Here is a 23,187-nt window from a genome sequence, read left to right on the forward strand (position 1 = left end):
GGAGTCATGCATTTAACTGGGACGAGTCGTAGAAACGGGGAGGAAAGCATTGTTTGCAGGGAAAGCCACCTGACATCATCATTCCTGCTGGAGGTGGAGTGGAGACAGATTGCAGAGCACTTGACTTTCGAGTGAACGAGGAACACCAGTGCAGAATGCTGGAGGTCTGGCATATGCAAATGCGAATAAACCATTGTGAAGAGGAAGAGACAAACCATGTTCCCGGCAGTGGCGTGACCACATCTGCAGCATGGTGGTAGGACACCCGAACAATGACACAGAGACCACCGTTGCTGCCTGTGTACAGCTGTAACCCAACGAGAAGCCAAAAACGGGATGCTGGCGAGAGCGAAAAGTGAGAGTACAGATACCGAAGAGCGTTGCCCAAGTGAGAGCCGAAACCTGCAACCTTCCCCTGCATACAGAAAGGTAACAGGGGAACCAGAAAATGCCAGAGGCCGGTGGGGCATCATTAAATGTACGAAGAAACTTGTACTAGTCCTAAGGACGAGTCATTAAAACTAAGACTGTATAATTAGAATGGTGAAAACCCTAGAAAGCAAGTAATGAATAACCTGGTCGAGGAAGACCAGAATTATATGAAGAGAGACACTCATTCAAATCCTGAGGACCAGTTGTCACTAGAAAGATCGTTAACAAGAGACGTGAAAAACATATAGAAAAGGGATATAACAATACCGGCTGGGCAACAAACAGACTGGAAGCAAGTCCCCTGCGAAGAAGGGAAGATATCCTATGCCTTCAGAGTTGAAGACTGGAGAAAGCCCAAAATAGAGTCACATAATGAGAGACATGAAATAAGATTGTCAGGTGAACAAGATAAAAGAGGAGACAACCTAAGAAAGACAATCCTTGACAAGGAAAGCCTAAAAAGGGATCAAGATAAACCCAAATAAAGAAAAGCCTGAATTAAAAGATTGGGAAGAGTCTTCAAGATTAGACAAGAGTGTGAGAACATGTATGAAGGAAAGGTATTCTAAGTATAATACCACAGAAAGCACAAAACCTCAGAGTATTTTGGAAGAGCTAGAAGAGTTGATCAAAGAGACTATCCATGAAGACTATGTTAAGGAATATCTGTGCCAAAGAGACTATCAGAAGAGGAGAACATAAACAGGGGAAGAAAGACATTCTCTTGGCCTATTTAATGTAGTTCTATATATAATGGTAGGGTCAGGTAGAGTTAGTTTGGACAGAGGACCTTCTTACTTTGGACTTCCTGACAACTGACAAGGACCTTTAGTTCCCTTAGATAGGCAGGACTTTCCCTCTAGCAATAGGGAAAGATAGGTTTTATTTCTATAATTTCATTAGATAATATGGAATGTCCTCAATGTGTCTGACTCTCCCTTCTGACCCGCCACACCGATAGGACAAAACCTCAACTTCTTAAAGCTCTGACTCCCACAGCTGGCTACCCCTGGCCTTTCCACTCACCCTACTCGTTATTTGTAAAAAAAGAACAAAGAAACATGCAAATAACGTTCACATTATGTGCTCAAAACTCCATCTCAGAAAGGGTATATAGCCTTATTATCCAGTCTAATGACCTCTTGCAAAGGATCTTTCTGCTACTAGCCAGCATCAGTCTTGAGGGTGGTCTCCTGTCCGTTCTCCAGTTTTCTCTCACTCTGAAACATTCTTCTCTTTCCTTTTGGGGAATATATACTATTCTGATGATGGATGTGAATATGCTGCTGAGCTTGCTGTATCCCCACATCCACCCTTATCCATGCGAAGCATTCTAAAACCTTTCTTTGAGGTAGTTATGCAGGATCTGTTGTCCCAACAGAAAAGAAGCTTCATTCGGTGTCCCCACTGGTATTTGTGCTATGACTTTAACCCACCCACACTCACAAATGGTCCAAAACAACACTAGCTCTAAGTTACACTTCATCCCAGGGACACCACATAAACACCCTGCCAGAGAGGGTATTGCACCAAAATAATGTAGATAAAATGCTGAATGCGCTTTTACTGCGCCATGACGAAGCCTAAAATGACGAACTGGGTGAGTTGGCATTGCAAGGGTGTCCCCCGCTCACCTAGTTAGGCATTATGGGATTAAGGGGTTGAGGGTGTGTCTTTGCTCGCATTAAATGTGCAACAGGGGACAAATGGCCAGAATCCCAAAAGCTTGATGTTCAAAATGCAAGCAAGTCGGCTTCGCTATTTTGGAACTCAAGCTTTTCGGATTTCGGTGTTATAGTGTAGAGCCGGCAGAGAGCATGGCACTGCAGGCCTTTGCTTCTGGAGTTCAAGGTAACATGAAAGTAGAAGCAAGAGTGATATGGTTACATTACAAAAAGAAAGCCATTTCCACACTGGCACTACTTATAGATAGACTACGGTACAAATATAGGTTAAGGAAAAACACACATCTGACTACCTCCTCTGTTAAACATATAACATATCTTAATTGTACTCTGATCAATGAGATTAGTTCCAAAGCTACCAATCCTCTGGTGGCCACTGGCGAGATGCCGAGTCTGGCTCCAATCATCTGCATCTCTGCCTGAGTGTTCTCATCCAGCGTATTACTTCTGTAAGGGTGCAGAAGAAGGTGGCTGACACAAAGGTGGCATGTTTGGGTCTAAAGACTTATTGAATAGGAAAGAAAAAGACAACCTATCTATCCCTATTCCTAAGAGGGGCTTCCCTACCTCAGCTAAAGAGATAAGGCGACTGTCAGGGTTTCTGTCAACTCATAAGGGTCCACCGTACTGTGTCAAGAAAAACGTACTCATGCCCATTACACTAGAAACCAAAGAATAAGGCAGTACTGTTCTAGTCTCAGGAGAATGACTTTCTTCTACTGGGTTATGGTTCCTGGTTTGTTGAAACAGTTGCCAAATCTTAGAACAGTCTCATGTCTCACATGTTGACAAGGGGAATGGCAACCTTCCCCTGATGGTAAATTTCCGAACAATACTTTCTCAAACATTGTCATGTGGAATGGCTCCCTTCCCTTGATGGTAAAGTGCCAAACAATATTTTCTTGGTGGGCACAGGAGAATGTTTCCTTCTCCTGACGTCTGGTCTCAGATAGCCTGGGGGAATATCTCCCTTCCCCAGGCTTTTTGTACCTTACTGCCATTCCGGGTTACCAGGAGAATGACTCCCTTCTCCTATTATCTTGTTCTCACTTGGTTCACTTCCCTGCCAAGTACTGCCACAGGGAAGATGACTTGTATCATGTTCATGCTTTGCGTCCCCCTTGGTTTCTCTTCTTTGAAATGGCCCACTTGATTCACTCACCTCCCAAGTACTGCCAAGAGAAAGATGACTCATATTTTCTTTAGGCTCCCTGACACTCCTTTGGTCATTAGGGGGGCTTATCTCCACCACTGTTGTGAGGGTCTCTCCCTCTCATGATCCCTTTAAGGTGTTTGGGGTCCTCAACCCTTCTCTGGTGGTCCACAGGCTTCGTTCCACCGCTGCGATGAGAGGGAGAAGGCTTGTAGGCTTTCTGCCCTTGGCGTGCCACCCAATCATTATGATTGCAAAGGGATCTAGGGACAACTGCATGCACCCTGCTGCGTCCCCTCTGGATCTCCCGTGCCACCCTCTACCTTGTTGGGGTTCTGAGCATGTGGCTGGGGCTTCCTGGGATGGCAGGAATTCGGTTTAGCTTCCACTGCGGCTGTACAGCAGTGTTCCCGGTGGCTGTCTGCGGTCCTTCCTCCTTTCGACACTGCTGTACACAGGTCTGCAGCAGACCTTTTGCTCATCAGACGCAGTGGCCTGCCAACATCCTTGGAGCTCTTTCCCTCCGGATCAGCAACGCTGGTTTGAATCTCCAGTGTTCGGTGCGCAGCACACCTGCCATCTTCTGCGGCTGTCCAAGTTAAGTATTTAGTCCATTGTCGATGTTTATATAATGTTGCCAGTAGTGGCTGGGCCCATTGTACTCTTTCACAGGTTTCATCTTCATTGCTCTGCTGGGCCAACTTGTCCCAGTACTTGGATTACCTAGGTTTTGGTTCTTCTTCTTCGTCTCATTACTTTCAAGAACCTTGTAAGTAAGTGGTGGAGAGAAGACTGGCATATTTCAACAATGATGGGTTCTGTACTGTACTCATTTCTCAAATGATTGGGGTAGACTTGTTTTTCACTTTAAGCGGTCTTCCTTTTTAGAGTTCTATGAGTGTCACCTCAGTCCAGGAAGAAGCTAAAAGCCTGCCGGAGGACAGTGAGAAATTGAAAGATGAACTGGTTATGAAGACAGAAGGCCGAATTGAAGATATTTCAGGAGGTACTGAAGGTAAGGTTTGAATTTACTGTGCCTTTTTGACATTATACCTTCTTTATCCAAAACATGTGTAAACATGTTTTGGTGTACACTGTTGAGTGCAGGAATGGCTCAACACATGCCTCCCTGCCAAACAGCAAGTTGCTTGCAGGGTTGTCTGTACTTTCTGGCAGACAATGTTGCCTGCATTTCCACTTTATGATGCTTTCAAACCTCACCTACTAGTTTAACGTTAAACAGTGGGTGAAATGCCGTTCTGTGGGGCCACTTGTTGCCAAATCACAATCTTCTGTTTTTTGCTTATTTTCATAAATCTCTCAATAGTTAATAACAGTGATAGATATGTATTGGCAGCTGAGCTCTCCCTAGCACTTCCTCCACTGGGCACTTATATCAACTGCTCACTCACGAGCACAGGCCCTCCCAGCACTTACCCCCACTCCTCTCTCTGCAGTTGCATGTTCTGAATGTGCCCAAGGTCTACTAGGTCTGCCATTATCCTCAGTGTTTTAATTGTTTTTTAATCCGCCCCTTCCTGTTTGGCCTGTGGGCGCTTTGAACACAATTTACTTGCTGTATAAGCCCCTAACAAATGCACAATAAATGAATAAATAAATAAATGATCCCTCATGTGTGCCTTGGTGAGAAAAACATCAGTCAAGCGCAGTCTGTGCAATCAAATGGAAAAGGGACCCAAAATAATCAGATTTAAATGCTCTGTTTATTTAGGAGACACAAGCTGCTGTACTTACTAAGACTGGGCGTCATTGTGAAATTCCGTTCTGCCAGCCGGGAAAGCGAAATCTGTAAGATTTGAATCTGTTTCGCTGCAATCTGCCGTTCTACCACACAGGTGTATCGAAAAGAGTGGCACAACGTTTCTCGTGCCGCTGCGTGAATCTAGTGTGAATCGAACAAAAATCTGTGCAAAGTTTTTTGCGCTGCGCCACGAACCTATTACGAATCAAACAAAAAGCTGCGTAAAGTTTCTCATGCTACTGAGTGAACCTACCACAAATTGAAAAAAAAGAGCTGTGCATAGTTTCGTCTGCCGATGCGTGAACCTAGCATGGTTAAAAAAAAGTGCAAAATTACTCACGCTACAACGCAAAACTAGTATGGATCTAAAATAAGCCCACACAAAGTTTCTCGTGCTGCTGATCAAAACTACCACAGATCAAAAAAGACCTGCACAAAGTTTCTTGTGCCGCTGCATGAAATTAGTATGGATCGGAAAAAAAAGACCTGCACAAAGTTTCTCGTGTTGCTGCACAAACCTATCACAGATCGAAAAACTGTGCAAAGTTTTTCATGGGACTGCATGAAACTACCACGATTTAGAAAAACTGGTCAAAGTTCCTTGTGTCGCTGCACGAAAGTAGCACAGATAGAAAACAAAGACGTGCACATTTTCTCGTTGCTGTACACAAAACTAACACAGGAGCGAAACACCACGCTCTGTGAAAAACAGGGCAACATTTCAGTGGCGTTGGAAACGTAATGATGAATGCGCAGAACGGGCGGAAGCGGATTCCAGTGTGGATTCCACGCTTTTTTCTTCACGGGGGGAACATTTCGAACACCCCAAGTACTTACTACCCAATCCGAGCTAAAAGAAAAATGGAAACATTTGCTTTGATTATACACTGTGAGAAACCTGAGGGTATCCTCATTCCTAACCCCCCTGGACTCTCTTCTCTGGTGGCCAGGGAAAGGCCATGGCTTTTGGATCCTGACGCTGGGGGTGGAGAAGTGAGCGAGGATCAACTCAGTGGAAGATCCTTGGAGAGTGGGAGGGGGGGTACCCACTGGCGAGACATGGTATCCCCCTTTCCCCACTGACGACCAACCTGACACTCCCCTGACCTTTATGGGCAACTGCAAGACCTCTTCCCCTCATTTCCCCACATTCAACCTTTACTACTGGGACGAGGACGAGGAGACTAATGAATACTACACCTTCACAAGCCGGTAAGATAGCTCAGTGGGTTGAGCACTCGCTGCTGTGATCTGAGCGTGATCTGCAGGTCGCAGGTTCGAATCCCGGCAAGGCCAACTCAGCCTTTCATCCTTCCGAGGTTGATAAATGAGTGCCAATTTCCGTTGGGTGAGATTGTATGTAAATATTTGCTCTGTAAAGCACTTTGGATTAAGGCGCTATATAAATAACACATCATAATCATTTTACCACTCTGGTACTGGGACGAGGAAGATGCCTACAGAGTATGGTGAGAGTCAGGCATGTCCTCTTTATCATGGTCAGACAAACCCAATTAAGGATCCACACCTGCAACCTTTGGTTGCAGGTGTATAAAAAGAGAGGAAGAAAACACAACAGGGAGAAAAAGGCAGGCCTGTGGGGTGGGGGCCAGCAGGGGACCCGTTTTCGCAGGAGGCAGCCGTGGTGGGACCTGTGGAGGAGCCAGGACGCTGGCCAGCAGCCCAAAGAGGGAGCCTCTGTGTCGAGGAATCGGCAGCCTGAGCTGCGAAAGTACTGAAGAAATCAGGACGCCACTCGCGTCCTTCGAGAGGCAGTGGAGCAACCAGCATATGCAATTGAGGCCCAGGTGTGCGAGCGGGGCTTGCAGAAGCTGGCCCGCTAAGCTACGAAGAAGAAAGAAGCAGCAGGAGCCACTGAGGAACAATGCCGAGGACCGGTGAGTGTCAGGGAGAGCCACTCGACAGCCAGGGAGTTCCCAGCATAATGAATGCACATTGAATACCGAACTGAATGGAAACTTGAAATTAAGCATATTGAATATGGAATAGAGTAAAACTTTTATGGGCAAAGTAAAGAACAGCCAAAGATAGTGTCCGTATGAAAACAACATATAGGAAAGAGTGCAAGTGTCATAGAAAGCTAGAACTTGAGCAAACCCACCACAAAGTGAATTATATGTGTAAAGACAGTGCAGTAAGGCCAAAGACTGGCAAGAGGTGTGTGGCACGTTATGGAAGAGCCAAGAGGCTAACCTATAGAAAATCCATAAAAGTGTGAACCTGCATATAAAGCCAAGAGGCTAAAAAAGAGGAGTTAAGTGAATGTGACTCTGAACACAGGGGCTGGTATATGTTATGTTAAAGGATATTTATACCGTGCACTATCACCACCAGAGTGGTCCCCTTGCGCTCTGGCAGATCTGAAAAGCAAGAGGGTAGGGTAAGTTAGTAGGACTCAGCGGGAAAAAGCACAAGAGAGCTGTAATGTGCTGTTGGCAGCTTCAGTTTGGTTTACACTGTTCGCTGAACATGGGTGTGATTTTTCGGTCGGTTGTTGTCATGTGCTGTTGTGCGAGGCTTTGTGTGATTTGTTTAGTTGTTGCAGTGTAGTGAAGTGCGTGCAGTTTGTTGTGCAATATAGGTATGGCTGTGTTTTGTTTAGAGTTAGAGAGGTGTAAGCAGAGGGATGAGTTATTTAGTGGGTTGGTTAGTGGTGGTGCTCCATTGTACCTCCTCTGTTTTTACCACCTGTGGTATGTGTCCCTGCCATTGTCGCATATTGTGGTGTGCTGGGGGTGATCTTCCTCCTATATTCTGTGCCGTTTTGTGGGTTGTCTGCAGGACTATTTAGTGGTGATGCCTCTTCCACCCTCCCACCCCTGTGTTTAAACTGATGGCTCTCTACAACACTTTGGCACCTGGCATAACCTGGAGTGCAGCCGCCATCACCTTCTCTGGGCCCCTTGACGTGGGGCACCTCTTCCCTGTCCATTTGAGCTACCTGGGCCTTGTGGTTCATCTGTTTGGCTGCCACTCTTTCCCCTTCAACTCTTATACCCTCTGTCTGTGGTTCAACCTAGGACGCTCCCATCTCTCTCGTTAGTCTCCGGTAGGGCCCTCCATGGGAACCAGGGTTTCCCTCCCACTCGGAAGTCTCTCCACCTCCCTGCACTTGTCGTGGAATGGGACATGCGGCTATTCTTCACAATTATATCCAAGTCTGGTGCATGGCTAAACTTCCTAATTATCTCTATGTGGGATGCCTGATTAATCTGCACAGCTCCATCTGATGATGCATTGTTGAACTTCACGATTCTATCTAAGTCTGACGCATGGTTAATCTTCTCATTTCACGCTTTGCAAAACACCTACATTTGAGATACCTGGCTAGAAGGAGAACGCCCAATTATGGGACACAACTGTAAAATAAATACAACGAAATGTTGGTACACAGCAGAGATAGAAATAATATTTACTAGCTCGCTAATTTTGGTATGCTATGTTTTGTAGGTAAGAGTGCCAGGGCTTTTTTGAATACAGTGATTGCTGTACTCCCCACCCAGACCACACTTACCTTGTCAGTTGCTGCTCATTGACGGCTGGGTACTGGTTTCCCAGGCAAACACGGACTGGAGCTGCTTCTTCTGTAGCTGCCCTTTGAAAGGGGCCCCTTAGCTGAGGGCTGCCTTGGCAAGACTGCCCTGGAATGTCATCTGAAGTACAGCTTTTCCAGTCACGGGCATGGCACGGACCAATGAGAATCAAATAGGCAAAGACCCACTTGACTGTTTCAGCCAATTGCAAGGGGTAGGGTAGAGTAGGGAGAGTAAAACAAGCCAGAAACAAACAAAGGACTGCACCACAGATACTGCAGACCTTAGATGCAGACCAGCTCAGAAAAAGGGATGAGAGTCAACAAAAAACACAAAACAAACCCCACAGAAAACCACAAACCAGGCAGCAAATGATTGCAAAATACACACAAATCCCTCCACAAAGGCCCCTAAAACAGGACATAAATGGATTGAAATCAATGTAAAACTACTCAGTGAGCATCAACCTGTCCCAAAGACTGCTCTTCAAGATGTCTCCCTGCAGGATGCATCTGGATTAGAACCTGTGTGGGCTGAAGAGCCTAGGGATACTGGTTGCACGACCTGTGATGGGTGGACGTGTGACCCGCAACTGCACCTAGACCAGTGAGCCCAGAACTGTGAGAACCAAAGACATTGTGAAATAAACCAAGGAGAGGCACTGCATGTGAACTGGTGAAGCAATCCAGAAAAAGGGTCAGGCTGACCTTGAGTTGTGTTAAACTTTTTGAAAGACTGAAACAAGCACACGTGATTGAGATAGTCTTGGGGAAGGGAACCCTGAGATCTGAGGAACTGCAATGATTGTCTTGAGAATGAAGTCTCATGACCCTTTTCTTTTTTAACTGTGTTTCTTTGAACCTGGGGAAGGGAACCCCGAGGATTGTGTGGAACTATATTACCTTGAACGTGAAAAAGGTAATTTTGAGACTTTTATGGAACTTTCTTGAGCTTGGGCAAGGGGAGCTAAAAAGGAAGCTACGAGCTGGAAGAAGCTCAGAAATGTGCGTTAATCACCATTTCTTTGATTATTGACATCCCTACACATTGTATAGCTGTAGTCGTGAGGGCAGGTATAGGTTTTGGACACACACAGACAGACTTTAAGTTGAACTATTTGCCTCAGACTTTCCGTAGTTTCGTTCAAATAGGAAAATACTACCTTGGCATAGGGCAAGTCAGGCCTTCTACCATCCTGACATTTAAGTTAATAAATATCTTTTGTTTGAACTTTGTCTGTTGTCTTGCTTCATGATGCCTTCACAACGCTAAGTCAGTGTCACCCAAAGTTCATATAAAGGGCCTCATCACGAGTTGGGCTGTATTCCCGGCTGTAATACCGCCGACTGTGATAGCCCTAGCACCGACCGGTCCGGCTGCATTACCGCCGGAAATGGGGCATTTTCAGCGCTAATTATGCAGGCTAATACAGCCGGCGGTAATACAGCCGAAAACAGGGGATTTTCACCTCCAGAGAAAGGCTGGAGGTAAAACAGCCCATTTAGCGCCCAACTCGTGATAGGGCCAGCCCTTAAATGCGACTGTAATACCGTTACCACCGCATTTAAGGGCTACAGCCCAACTTGTGATGAGGCCCAAAGACTTAGTTGTTAAAATGTATGGACATTTGGGTGATTTTACTTTTTGTAAAAGTTCAAGGGCACTATTGTTGCTGGTGAACAGTCAATTCTGTGAATCAAATGCCAAGACTAAAAATCCACATACAGTCCTCTTAGTAAGCCAAGGTTTACCTATTATAATAAACAAGAATACTTTGGTCACATGACCAGCTCAGCCTCCCTCCTCTTTCCAACCCACCTCAATCAGTTGTATTCCCAACCAATAGCAAACACTTATGGGACACCTGCAGCCGGTCTTTAGCAGTGCTGGAAGTGCTTTGGCCATATAATCTGCCCTCCCCCTCATAATCAAGTGTTTTCCTGCCTTACAGCATATTGTTTGGGAGCACTCAGAGCCAGCATTTGGCAGTTGGTGGAGGGCCATGGCCATGTTAACAGCTGCTCATCCCGCCCTCTTCCACCTCCATGAGCCTTTTTCTGACCTTACAGCAGAGATTTAGGGAACACAGAGCTGTTAGGCATTTTTTGCAATGCGTTGGTCACATGACCAGATCTGCTACCCACCTACTCTGTCCATCCCCACCAGCTGATTCTCCCGACACCACTGAAAGCCTCAGCAAACGATGAAGGCAAGGACATTGCCTCTTTGTGCTTTTTAAGGTCTATGGGTGAGGATCCCTGCCTCTCTTGCCCTGGTAAAACATCACCATATGTCCTCTATGGCAACAGGACATCCCCATGCTCACAAGGACCGGGCCGACAAACGCTCTCCTCAAATACTCTCAAATTCATCCACATTCCACTCATTTACACACTACCTCCACCATGACTCTCTACACCTGATGCTTATTAATGTCACTAAGCCTTCCTTCCCACTATCAGCATTGCTGACTTCACCACACACATGCTTGATGCCATCTTTATCACAGAGTCCTTGTTCTGTCCCTTCTCCTTCCACATGCTAGACATCCTGATCCTTCCTGTATGCCCACTGCATAGGAAAGGTGGGAGGAGGCCTTACATTCCACAATTATGTCTGGGCTTGTACTGTACAGAACCATGTGGCAATGGATGTCAAGGAACTCCTCAAGTGCCACTTCCCCATCACATAGTCATGCTGCTACCTTCCACCTTTTCTGTTGCCGACCTCCCAGTTGCAGGACATTCCTCGACGAGGTCACCGTCCTCAACACATCACCCTGAATCTCGCAGACATCATCTTCCTTGATGACTTCGACTTACCAGGAACCCGGGCCACTGAAAGCACTAGAGTTGCTCTCCTTAAACCTGCCTGACAAAATTCAGACTTTCTTCAAAGAAAATATTAAAAGAATTAGAGATGGCATTGAATCTAGCTCCTCCATGGACTATAAAAATAAAACCTGGAGCTGGTAATCCTGCAGGCCCACTGACCCCCATTATTGCAGTCGCTTCGAGTGTGAACCCTTTGACATTTAACTTCTTCCCCGTTTCAGACCACAATATCAAAAATATCTGTACTTCTCTCAAATCTACTGCTTGCCCTAGTGACCCTTGTTTGGACTGGATAATCAAACATTTTGCCGCCTATTAGGCACCTTTGATTAATTGTATTGTGTCCTATTTGTTCAGTGAAGTAACTGTACCTGAAAAGTATAAACATGCGTTGGTGATTCCGATTTTGAAAAATTGCTGATTGGCAAACTATCGCCCCATCACAAATACTAATTTCTTGCTTAAAATCGAGGAGCCATCAGGGGTCGCTGAGATGTTCTGACGCTTCCCAGCCATCCTCGTCCACGAGGGCCGAATTATGGGATTGAGCCCTCCTACCCCCCGAGGAGAGAGGAACCCTCCCCTCCAGAAGCACCCTAAGATGGTGGAGCATCAAAGGGGAGAAATCCCGGTCTTCCTACGAGCCCTAAAAGCAGAGATCTGGGCACCCGCAGAGAGGGCAGAGTTCCTGAGTTTTCCAGCCCACGAATAGCTTCCAGGACGAACTGCATGCAGAGCGAAGCTGAGAGGCCTTTAGGTGACGGGCCGTGATCTTTCCCCGGAGGAGCCCTGACCCATTGCCCTCGGCACCGGCAGCCCCCCGGAGGACACCTTAACTTGGTAGGTGTATATGATCCGGAGAGCCGACATCCTCCGACACACGGTCTCCCAAAACTTGGACCGAGGGAGGCCTTGCCCGACAGGAACCCAGCCATACAACAAGGCGAGAGAAATCCATCCAACTGGGGGAAGCGGTGGACCGCCCCCCCGATCATCTGCCAGCTTCCATTGCCCACCGGAGCCTGTGCGCTTTCCCCCCCGCTGACCCACGGAGTCCAGGGGAGACCAGGGTGAGGTGGAGCCTGGTGTCTGTGGACGGGTCATCCCGCCCCCTGCCACGACAAACCAGGGTCATTGGCCTGGGTACCCCGAAGGGAACGGTTCGAGCTGAGAGCACTTGGAACCCCAGACACTCAGCTGGGGACCCTGGCGGAGCAGCCCCCACTGGGGACAGGTGCCACCCCTGATGTCTGTCGCATGCGCGCACCTGCTGTAACGCTCACCTGGTATCCACGGGGACGTCACTCAGCCTGTTCTGACCTCTTACGACCTCAAACCCTGCCCTGGAGGCTATTCGACTGGAGACTGGGCCTGAAACACAGGATTGGTATAGTTTATCTCCCTATTGTCTATGTGTGCTTGAACCCCTTCTTCCCCGGGTCCAACCCTTCCCTTTGATCCACAGCTCACCTTGTTTTCTTGGATAGTGTGCTCTCCGTCCTGTCTTCAGCGCAGGGGCGCGTTGATTGATGCGGGCTCGTTGCTGCCTAGTTACTTCACTGGCAAGAGTCAGACAGGTAAGTATAATGAGTCTTTTGAACAGTTCTTTAACTTCATTCCTTTCCTTCCTTAGATGATGGCCGGCGTCCGGGGATGGCGGTGTGCTGCTGAGATGAGTAGCGCTGAAGGTGAGTGAGAGCGCGATGCACCCCTTTCGTATTTGCATTGAACTGAGTTCTTTTTCTGTGTCTTTTAGGTGCTGCGACGTTTTCAGCGTGGATGCCGGTTATGAAGAACAAATGCGGTGAGTAAGCGCGGCATGCGGCGCATCTAGATGTTTCCACGCTAACCTGGAGTGTCTTTTCCCTCTTGCAGATGGATGAGAGGTTCCGGAGACAGAGTTCCCCCAGAGTGGCTGGGATTCAGGTAAGCGTTTGAAGCTCGTACAGTATTTAAAAATAAGCGAAGATTTGCAGAATGCTTACTAATGCCTTTTTTCTGTTCTTTTCCCTTTTCCTTAGGAAGCGGCATGCCGGGATGGGAATGACACCGCCGAAGATGCCCTCAGAACAGAAGGAGCGATGACTGATGGGCAGAAGCGTCACAAGGTAAGGCTGTTCCTAACGGTGTTCTTGCAGGAGCTGAGCGCAGAAGAAAGATGCAGGCCTACTGGAGACCGATCCAAACACGGTGAGTGTCACGCTGCAGGTGCAGAAAACGCAAAGCATGTTTCTCAGCCTGGGTGTGGCTTAAATAGTCTCTGGGTATCCCAGGTGCCTCTGTGCTGAACCACACCCAAAAGACTAGACCGCACATGCAGTTCTGGGAACCAAAATATGTGAGGGCATCCATCTTGTCCCCATCAATGCACTACAAGTCCAATCCCCAATGTTATCCTATGGGAGTGAGTGAGTCTGGTGCCACAAGTGCCAAGTCTGACACCAACTGGGTCTTTGGAGGGATGGAGAGGCCCTTGAGGGCCATGTAGGTGATCGTGGCCTGGCTCCAGCCTGACATCTGCCCCCAGGAGGAACTTGACAACAGCCTGGAGAAGCTTGGACTTGGTACGTGGTGGGACACCGTCTCCCCAGAGAGCGACCTGTAGGGCTCTGACCCTGCCCACCCCCCTCGGGAATCTGGCTTGTACCCTGTGTTCTGTTGAACGGCCCTAACCCCAGGCGGGGACTGCTGGTGTCAACTGATCCCTGCCAAGCCCTTACCTCCCGAGTCTCCATTGCCTCCCATCTCCCTGGGGGGGAGGTCCTTTGATGAGCATATCTGGGGAGAACCCTCCTGCTCCTGCACCCTGATTTCGCCAAGATTGGGGTGTACCTGCGTGAGGAGGGCACAGAGGTCCTCTCAGTGGAGCCCTGACCTCCCCTCCAACCCTCCCTGGAGCTATATGTGCAAGCATAACCCCGGGGCCATCGAACTCCACTCCAGTTCTTCCTAAACCTCCCCCTGCAGCCACAGGGAACGACCCTACACTGGTCTCCGACACCCCGGCACACACCCAGCCCTGTTGTCCCAGACACTGAGGGAGATCAATCTCCAAACAGCGCCATTTCCCCGCGAGGCCTGGATCCTGCGCCCATGGATACTAAGTAAGGACACTTTCCTCACAGAGCCAGGGGTGGGCGCTGAATCCTTCTTCACCACTCTTAGGTCTCTGAAGGAGCACATAGGTGGACAATAGGAAGGAGGGGAGACCCAGTTAGGCTCGGCAACAGCCCCATTTGCGGTTAGGAAGTGAAGTTCCCACGCATCTGGAGTAAAGTCCCCCTGGGAGTCTAGGACGAGGGAGGCCTCTGGGGTCCCGCCACAGGGTTTTGCTGGCTGGGGACCCGGTCCTGGCCCGGCAGCTTCTAACCTCTGTGGCCGCCCAGCCACCGCAACACCATCACTGCACTTCCAGAGATCAACAGCGAGAGTGCTTCCTCGGATCCTACCGCTGACTACAGATAGTTGGAGATGACACAGACCCTCAGGGAGAACTAACCCCAGACCCAAGCTTTAGCCTGTCCCTCGACCCCTTGGATCCAAGCTGGTGGGTCCTTTGTCTAGCCCAAAGGGAAGGTGGTGGATCGGGTTGCTGCTTGGCCCCCTCTTCTACACAACCAACAAACTGAATCCATAGAACCTGTTACCAAACAAGGCTCATGAACTTGGAAAGTGTCCCAGGTGCAGGGCTCCCAGTGGAACCCCCTAGTGGACTGTCTAGTTCCTTCCCCTGGTCTTCTGTGGGGGTCCTCTGATGGACTAGGCGAAATCCCTACAAAAATGTTGATACTCCTCGTCTTCGACACCGGAGGCAGACGCCATGCCAGCTACTGAGCATCCAGAAACATCAGACGTCCAGCCGATGAATAGGAACATGGCAGCCCTACTAGAGGAGATCTGTGGATTCAGGGCCGATATTAGCAAAAGACTGGACTCCTTAGATAAGAATGTGGACTCCGTGGACGACAGGGTCCAAGCCCTAGAAGCAAACCAGACCTTGGTCGACCTTCTCGAGACCCAAATAGATATGCGCTTATCAGAACTAGAAAGGAGGGAGGAGAAATGCACCCTTAAACCTGAAGACTTGGAGAACAGGGAGCGCCGCAGTAACCTGAGGTTCCCAGGAGTCCCAGAACGAGAAGGAGAAACCCAGGCCAACATCATAAGGGTCGTGAACGCGGTGATAACCAAATCACCAATGAGACTGCTATATACAGGGCTCACAGAGCGGGAGCCGCCTCAAGGGGTCCCAGATCAATACTCGTGAGATTTCATTATTACTCTGAAAAGAGCAAGATTCTGGGGCTTGCACAGAAGAAGGCCCTGATCGATTGGGAGTTTAGAAGAGGTCCCAAGCACGATTCGCACTCCAACCGCCCATTTTGAAGTACTAGGAACGTTCACGCCAAAATATGTGACATATGATGAGCAAATAAACCAGCAGAGAGCCGCAGTGGGGCTCTGTCCAGTACCTATCAGACTGACAGCACCTATTTTAGTACCGACACCTAAGAAAACCTTGACAGTGATGTACCCATTGAGAAAACCATATCGACAACTAAGACAGAATGATGATTGTCAAAATGCAATACCTGAAGAAGCCAAGAAGATACTAAAAGAAGACGAATGGTGACGTCATAAGAACCCAGACTGACTCGCATATAGAAGATATGATGACCTGTGGATGATGAACAGACGAAACACTATGGATAAGTGAGATCCTGAGTCTAAAGTGAAATAATTGATGTAAAATGTCAGAAACTTATGCCACAAGCATGATGCAGATATTCAGCCAGTTTAAACGTGTACATATGCCAGGAACCGCAAGAAGCAAGAATTCATGAGGCTTGCTTAAGCTTAGTAGTAAAATAGATTGCGGCAAGTGCCACCTATACATATCTACCTCAAACGAACACTTTATACAAGTATACTTCCGCAATTGCTGATATTCATAAACTCCCTGTTTTTTATACTTGACATTAAACAGACTCCCTTTGCCAAACTATTGAGTTGTCATTATTGATTTGATGCGAGAGTATTAATCTGCATCCCCATCCATCTCGAGGGTTGTGCTACTCATCTTAAAGTGCTGTTGGAGCACCCCCAGCTCTATGGGCCGGCTGGGGCCCTACTGCACAGGAGCATACACAGGTGATGATCTACCAGAATGTTTCCGCTCTCACCTTGGCACGCCGCCGGTTATGTGGCCCTTTAACGAAATGGCTCCAGCCCAAAGAGATGAGATATAGATGGGGCCATCCATTCTCCCTCTCATTTGAGTATGATGGCTAAAAATACTCCCTGGTCACGGAAGAGGACATACAGAGGGTGACAGGTGAACTGTTGGGTGAGCCCACCCGGGGAGATGACCAAGCTGTCAGAGGAAGAGAACTAGGGGAACCCTGAAAGACCAACGGATTCTCTGAAAGGCGCTGAGTCTGTGGCAACCAGAAATTCAGGAGGCTGGCCCCAGCCTCCCCCAGCTGGCCAACGACTAACCACAAGCTCTTTCACCCTATAAGTAGAACAGCGAGTGATGAGACTTAGTTCCTATCTATTGCCGTGGGGAGGCCGAGGTGGACACTGGTCCCCGAATCGGGAGGACACTGTTTGCAAAGATTTTTGATCCCTCCAGCGTCGTTCCGGGCAGGGGGAGAAGGGGTACTGCTTTATTATGCTTAGGTTTATGTATTGGGGGGGGGGGGGCTCAGAAAATGTATGACTTAGTGTTGTTTATCGCCCTGGTGGAGGTGGATGTTGGTGTCCTGGTCTGACGGCATCTACTATGTTGCGGGCAGCCCAGACACTCGGGGAGCGGGAGGGGGGAGTGTTCCGGGTGTTGCTTTTACGGTTTTGGTGTTAGAATTGGCTGAATTAACTGACTGGGGATTTAATTCCAGGTGGAACAGCTTTTTTAAAAGGGGCCCTGCAAGTACTAAGCCAGGAAGGGGTCGTGGATCAGCCACGTGCACCTAGAGGGTTTTTGAGAATAAGGTGCCCCCCCCCCAATGGCCGATGATATTCACTCGCTGACTTTGGGTTCGCTAAATGCTCAGGGACTAATTTCCCCTCATAAGAGATCATTGGCGGTTAAGGAATTTAATTGCCTGAAACTTCACTTTCTACTTTTCCAAGAAACCCACTGGGCAACGGGTAAGGAAATGTCGCTCAGGATCAAGACTGTTCAGGAAGGGGTGGCGATAATGGGGTCTCCGAAAGCGCATTTTGCATTAAAGGCCCAGCGCAAAGACCCAGAAGGTCGCTACTTAATGATCAAAGGGGAAATCAGGGGTAAAAAGGTGACACTGGTATCGATCTATGCCCTTAACGAGGCTCAGAACCAGTTCTGGGTGGGGGTAAAGACAAAGATCATGGCATTCACTGAGGTTGCTCTCTTGGTGGGCAGGGATTTTAATATGGTCCTACGACCTGAGCGTGACAGGAAATCTGGGCGACCGTATACAGATAATCAAATACAGGGGAGGATGGCCCTCTCCTTTCAGAATACCAATGATGAACTGGGGCTTTCAGATTCTCACCCGACGCGAGAGGGACGAGACCCCTTATTTACATTTTTTTACAGCCCCCCATTCTTCCTTCTCTAGAATTGATAATGTTCTAGTTCACAAATTTCTTAGCGGGAGGATAACCGACTTTAGTGTTGAGTTAATTCCGTGGTCGGAGCACAACCTAGTTAGAGTTCAAATGGGGATGCCCCAGGGGCCACCTGGGAACTCAAGGTGGGCGTGCAACAACCTGCTGCTGAAGGACAAAGAACTGTCCCAGTCCCTGCTCGCCGCCATAAAAGAGTATTTTGGAATCAATGATGATGGACAGGTAGGAGAGGCAGGAGTCTGGGAGGCCTTCAAAGCTACGATCAGGGGGGTTCTTATTGGAATGGGGGCAGCAAGGAAGCGGGAGAGGGGTAAGGAAGAGAGACTCCTTAGGGATAAAATAAAGGCTTTCCAACCCGGGGGCAAACTCCGGTCCTAGATGTTCCCGGGTAAATGGACAGAGCTTCAACAGCTGAAAACGAAGCTTGCTGCACTCCTCATTGGGCAAATCGAGAGAAAACTGTCCTTTCTAAAGCAAGGTACATGGAGAAGGGGGAGAAGGCTGATAGAATCTTAGCCTGGAAACTGCGGGAACTTAGGAACAGTAGAAGGGTTGACTCGTTACAATTACCTAGTGGGGCCAAATGTCTAAACGATTCAGGGATAGTGGAGAAATTCCACTTATATTATGAGCAGCTCAGAGGTACTCAGGAGACGGATCTGAGGTTGATAATTTTTTGGATTCTCTTCCAATCCCCGTCCCCCCCCCGAAAGAGCAGACCCCTGGGAAAGGCCCATCACGCCCCAGGAAGTGATGGACACCATTGGCACCATGAAGGGGGCTACCACACTGGGCGACGATGGCTTCACTGTACTCTTCTACAAGTCCTTCCGCACCTCTTTGGCTCCATTCCTGTCTAGGTTGTTCAAAGCAGCCCTGGACACAGGAACCCTTCCCCAGTCCATGTTGTCGGCCCGCATTGTGGTTATTCCAAAAGAGGGAAAGGACCCAAAGAAATGCCAATCCTACCATCACATTTCCTTACTTAACACGGACGTGAAGGTCCTAGCTAAATTACTCGCTAATAGACTGGCCCAAAATCTCCCCTCCCTGGTGCACGGGGAGCAAGTTGTGTTTATCCCGGGTAGGCAGGTGTCTGAAAATATCAGGAAGACCCTGGACCTGATGCACAAAGCCTCCAGTAATAACATAGAAGCCTTTCACTGGACTCTGAAAAGGCCTTCGACCGGGTTGAATGGCCGTACATGGGCATGGCCTTGCAGAAGATGGGTCTGGGAGAAAGACTTTGTGGGTGGATTGCTTCTCTGTACAGTGGCCCCTCTGCTAGTGTGACAGTTAACGGCACAGTGTCCACTCCATTCCTCCTCTCCAGAGGGACCCGCCAGGGCTGCCTCATCTCTCCCCACCTGTATGCCCTCGCAATGGAACCCTTGGGATCTCTCTTTGAAATGAACTTTCCCCCCACTCTCTCCAAGATAAACTCTGACCTCATACGCTGGGCTCCCCTGACCCTCTCGTGGTTTGGGCGCATTGTGTCTATAAAAATGAACATCCTTCCCTGGCTCCTCTATCTCTTCACCTCCCTTCCTATTATCATTCCAGAGGCGTTCTTCAAATCCCTGCAATCTATGGTCCAACGAATGGTAAGTAACCAAGGGTAAAACACGCAACCTTGTCTCTCCCGAGGTCTCTGGGGGGGTTTGGTCTCCCGGGATTTCCGGCAGTACTACAAGGCAACCCAACTTCGGGTAATGTTGGAGTAATGTTGGAGCATATGAGAGATGAGATGCAAACCTTTTGGACCTACATAGAAGATACCCAAACGCACCCTAGGAAGGTGAGAGACCTTCTATTGTCCCAGAATAAAGACCTCCCTGACTCTGTGAGCAAACACTTAACTCTGTCAGTCTTGTAGGCTCTATGGAAACAGGACAGGGTAAACACATCACTTTCCTCCTGGCCCGCCCCCCTATCTTCCTTGTGGGGTCCCCCCCTTATTTGGGTAGTAGAGGCCTACGAGAGACACAAAGATGGTCGAACATGGGTCTGGCCCGGGCCACCCAGCTTTTCCACCAGAATGCCTTCATTGACTACGACAAACTGGCAGAAGCTATGGGGGAAATCCGGATGTCGATCTTTGAATATCTCTGTGTCAAAGGGATACTGAACGACTCCCAGTGTGGCAACACCCTTGCCTGTCCCCTAAAGCCTCTGGAGAGAGTAATTGTGGAATCTCCCTCGAGAAGGGGAGCCCTCTCCAGGATTTATAAGGCCCTGAATACAGCGCAACTAGAAGATAGACAGGAATTCAAGACATTTTGGGAAGAAAAGCTAGGGTTTGGTACTGGAAGAAGGGACCTGGGTTAAGCTTTTTGGGGCTCTCTTTTCGGGTTCTTTATACACTGCGGCCATGGAACACAATTTCATAGTCCTCCATGCATGGCACCTCTCCCCCGATAGGTTGTCTAAAATGTTCTCCAGTGTATCTCCTTTCTGTCCTAAGGAGTGTGGCCAACGGGGTACTTTGTATCACCTGTGGTGGAAATGCCCATCTGGCCGGAGCTTTTGAGTTGGATCAAGGACAGTGTGGCATCTCCCCCGCTCTGCAGCCCCTTGAATTTCTTTTTGGTGTCCCCTTCCCAGATTTAGATGCAAGTAGTTTCCCTAGAGTGGTTCAGGCCATGCTGCGAGCAGGGAGGCTTGCCTTGGCACAAAAATGGAAAAACAATTTGGTACCTACCAATTCAGAGTTGCTTACAAAACTGTGGGCGATCTTTACTTATGAGAAGCTAGCTGCACTGACCCATGACACAATGAAATCCTTCTTGCTAGACTGGTCAGAGGTGCTCCTCCATTAGGACTGTGGTGCTTTGAGACTTTAATGGCTTTCGCCCTGTAACGTGTCAACCTGCTGTTTGTTTGTAAATGAATGTCCATATCCCATGTCTTTTGTATTGGTCAAACTCTACATGTCAGCACTTTCATACCACATGGGCCCAACTCAGTGCTTGATTCAGTCCCCAGTGCCTGCTTGGGCATGGTTGTTTATACGTGGAGGGTAGGAGTGGGAGGGGGGGATTAGGGTTCTATCTGATATTGTTATTTGAGATTTATTATGCGATTTGTTTCGTGAAAAAATGTTCAATAAAAACTACGTGAAAATTACAAACTCATTTGGAAGAGCACCAACTCTTGGGCAATCGCCAATCCGGCTTTTATCCAGGAAGGGGCACTGAAACAGCTCTCATTGATATTAAGGACTCTCTCTTGAATGTTTTTGATCATGGTCATGTAGGATTATTGATGCTTATTGATCTTTCCACGGCTTTTGATACCATTGACCATACTCTACTCTTCCAATGCTTCAGAGATATTGCTCCGACATCCGACACGTCAGTAAATTGGCTCTCATCCTTTTTAAGTAATCGTATGTCTCGAGTAAAAGTCGGTCCATATGCCTCTAATCCTAAATTGGTTATATCTGTAGTGCCCCAAGGATCATGCATCTCTCCCACCTTATTTAATATCTATAAGAAGCTGTTGCACGACCTATTGGCAAATTTGGGTGCAGTATTTCAAAACTATGCTGATGACACCAAACTAGTTTTTTTTCTTGACCAAGACCTCCACACCAGCACCTGGCATATTCAAACCATCTTTAAATGGATAAAATCATGGATGGCTGTAAACTGGTTGGCACCTAATGAATGCAATACAGAAATCTTGCTAGTTGCTTCTTCATCTGCACTTACAAAGTCTCTGTTAACCTACCCTGATTTTATATTAGGTGGCCATACAATTCAGGTACAGACTGCGGTCTAATCTCTAGGCATGATTTTTTATTCTACTCCGTCTATGCTGGCTCAAATAAATCTTACATTGAAGAATACTATTATCTGATGGTACTTAGGCAGATTAGGCCCCTACTCGCTCAGGATCATTGAAATATGCTAGTATCTGCACTGGTCAGCTCTAGATTGGACTACTGGAACTCATTACATGCAGGGTCCTCTCTATCATCGATTAATCAACTTCAGATGTTGCAAAATTCCTTAGCCAGGATAGTTAATAGCTTCCCCCCCCAGATATGCCACCATGACTCCTATTCTTCGCAAATTGCATTGGCTGCCCATCAAGAGTACAATATCCTTCAAACTCTTGACTTTGGCACATAAGGCTCTTTATGGGTCTGCCCCTCACTATATTAAGCAAAGATACACATAGCAGCCTTTTTCCCGTCTATTACATGTATCTACCTCTAATCATATGTTCATTCCTCATTTCAAGCGATCAAGAGCACTTAGACAATCTTCTGTGGTACTGACTGCTAAACTCTGGATCAATCTCCCGATAGAGATTCATGGGGCCTCATTACGAGTCCGGCGTTAACCGAGGCGGTAAAACCGCCTGGTTAACGCCGGATTCGTATTACCATTCCGCCTCCGTGATTCCCGGAATTACCGGGGCATCACAACCCCGGTTTTCCGGGAATCACGGAGGCGGAATGGTGTAAATCCCCATTCCCATTGAGTCCTGAGGGACTCAATGGGAATCGGGATCATGGAAACACCGGCAGCATCTTGTAATGCTGCCGGTGTTTCCTCGTCCGCCAGGGTTTACCGCCACCGTTATTTCCGGACCGCCAGGGTCGTCATGAGGCCCATGGTATTACTACATAATATCCCCAACAAAAATATTGCCGTAGATATGGCCGCTTGGTTTGCCGTAGGCATTATTTTTGTTGGGGATATTATGTGGGAGAGGGGGTTGCGGGGGTGTCCCCCGCACATTAAAAAATGATGCAGGGTTGCAGGGGTGTCCCCCGCAGGGTCTCTTGAAAGACTCCCCCGAGCTGGCGTGGGCAAAAAAAAAATGTTATAAAAAAAAGTTATTTACATTTATTTTTTTTATCAGTATTTGTAGCCAATAAATTGGTAGGCGGTAGGACTGCTTAAAACACGGTATCCTGTCGCCTAAATCAGTAGGGTTGGCAAGTATGGGTTTCCCTTACTTTCCCCAAGTTATTCCTATGGGCAATCTTTACTGATCTTAGTTAACTCCTCCTCATCTCAGTAGTTATTGGAAATGGGGAGGGGGAGATGGGGTGAGATTGAAAATGATCTTTATCGGTGGAATAATTATAGGATGATTGACAGAGGAAAAAGAGGAGTCCCCAGCCCTGTTTTTATAC

At 48.0% G+C, this 23,187-nt stretch overlaps 1 protein-coding gene and 1 long non-coding RNA gene across 2 annotated transcripts in view; one reads left to right on the plus strand and one right to left on the minus strand.

Moving 5' to 3' along the window:
* The window catches only part of DNAI7 (dynein axonemal intermediate chain 7), a gene marked incomplete in the record, with an annotated part of 1,381,690 nt that overhangs the window by 961,904 nt on the left and 396,599 nt on the right, over positions 1-23,187 (plus strand). The window contains 1 exon segment of the mRNA XM_069628488.1: positions 4,159-4,285. Within this exon segment, the coding sequence (XP_069484589.1) occupies positions 4,159-4,285 (127 nt within the window).
* The window catches only part of LOC138513543 (uncharacterized), a 382,496-nt gene that overhangs the window by 49,398 nt on the left and 309,911 nt on the right, over positions 1-23,187 (minus strand). The gene's annotated exons all lie outside the window — the stretch shown is intronic.

This window comes from Ambystoma mexicanum, chromosome 12, assembly GCF_040938575.1.
Source record: "Ambystoma mexicanum isolate Mex_15411 chromosome 12, UKY_AmexF1_1, whole genome shotgun sequence".
Taxonomy (NCBI): Eukaryota; Metazoa; Chordata; class Amphibia; order Caudata; family Ambystomatidae; genus Ambystoma; species Ambystoma mexicanum.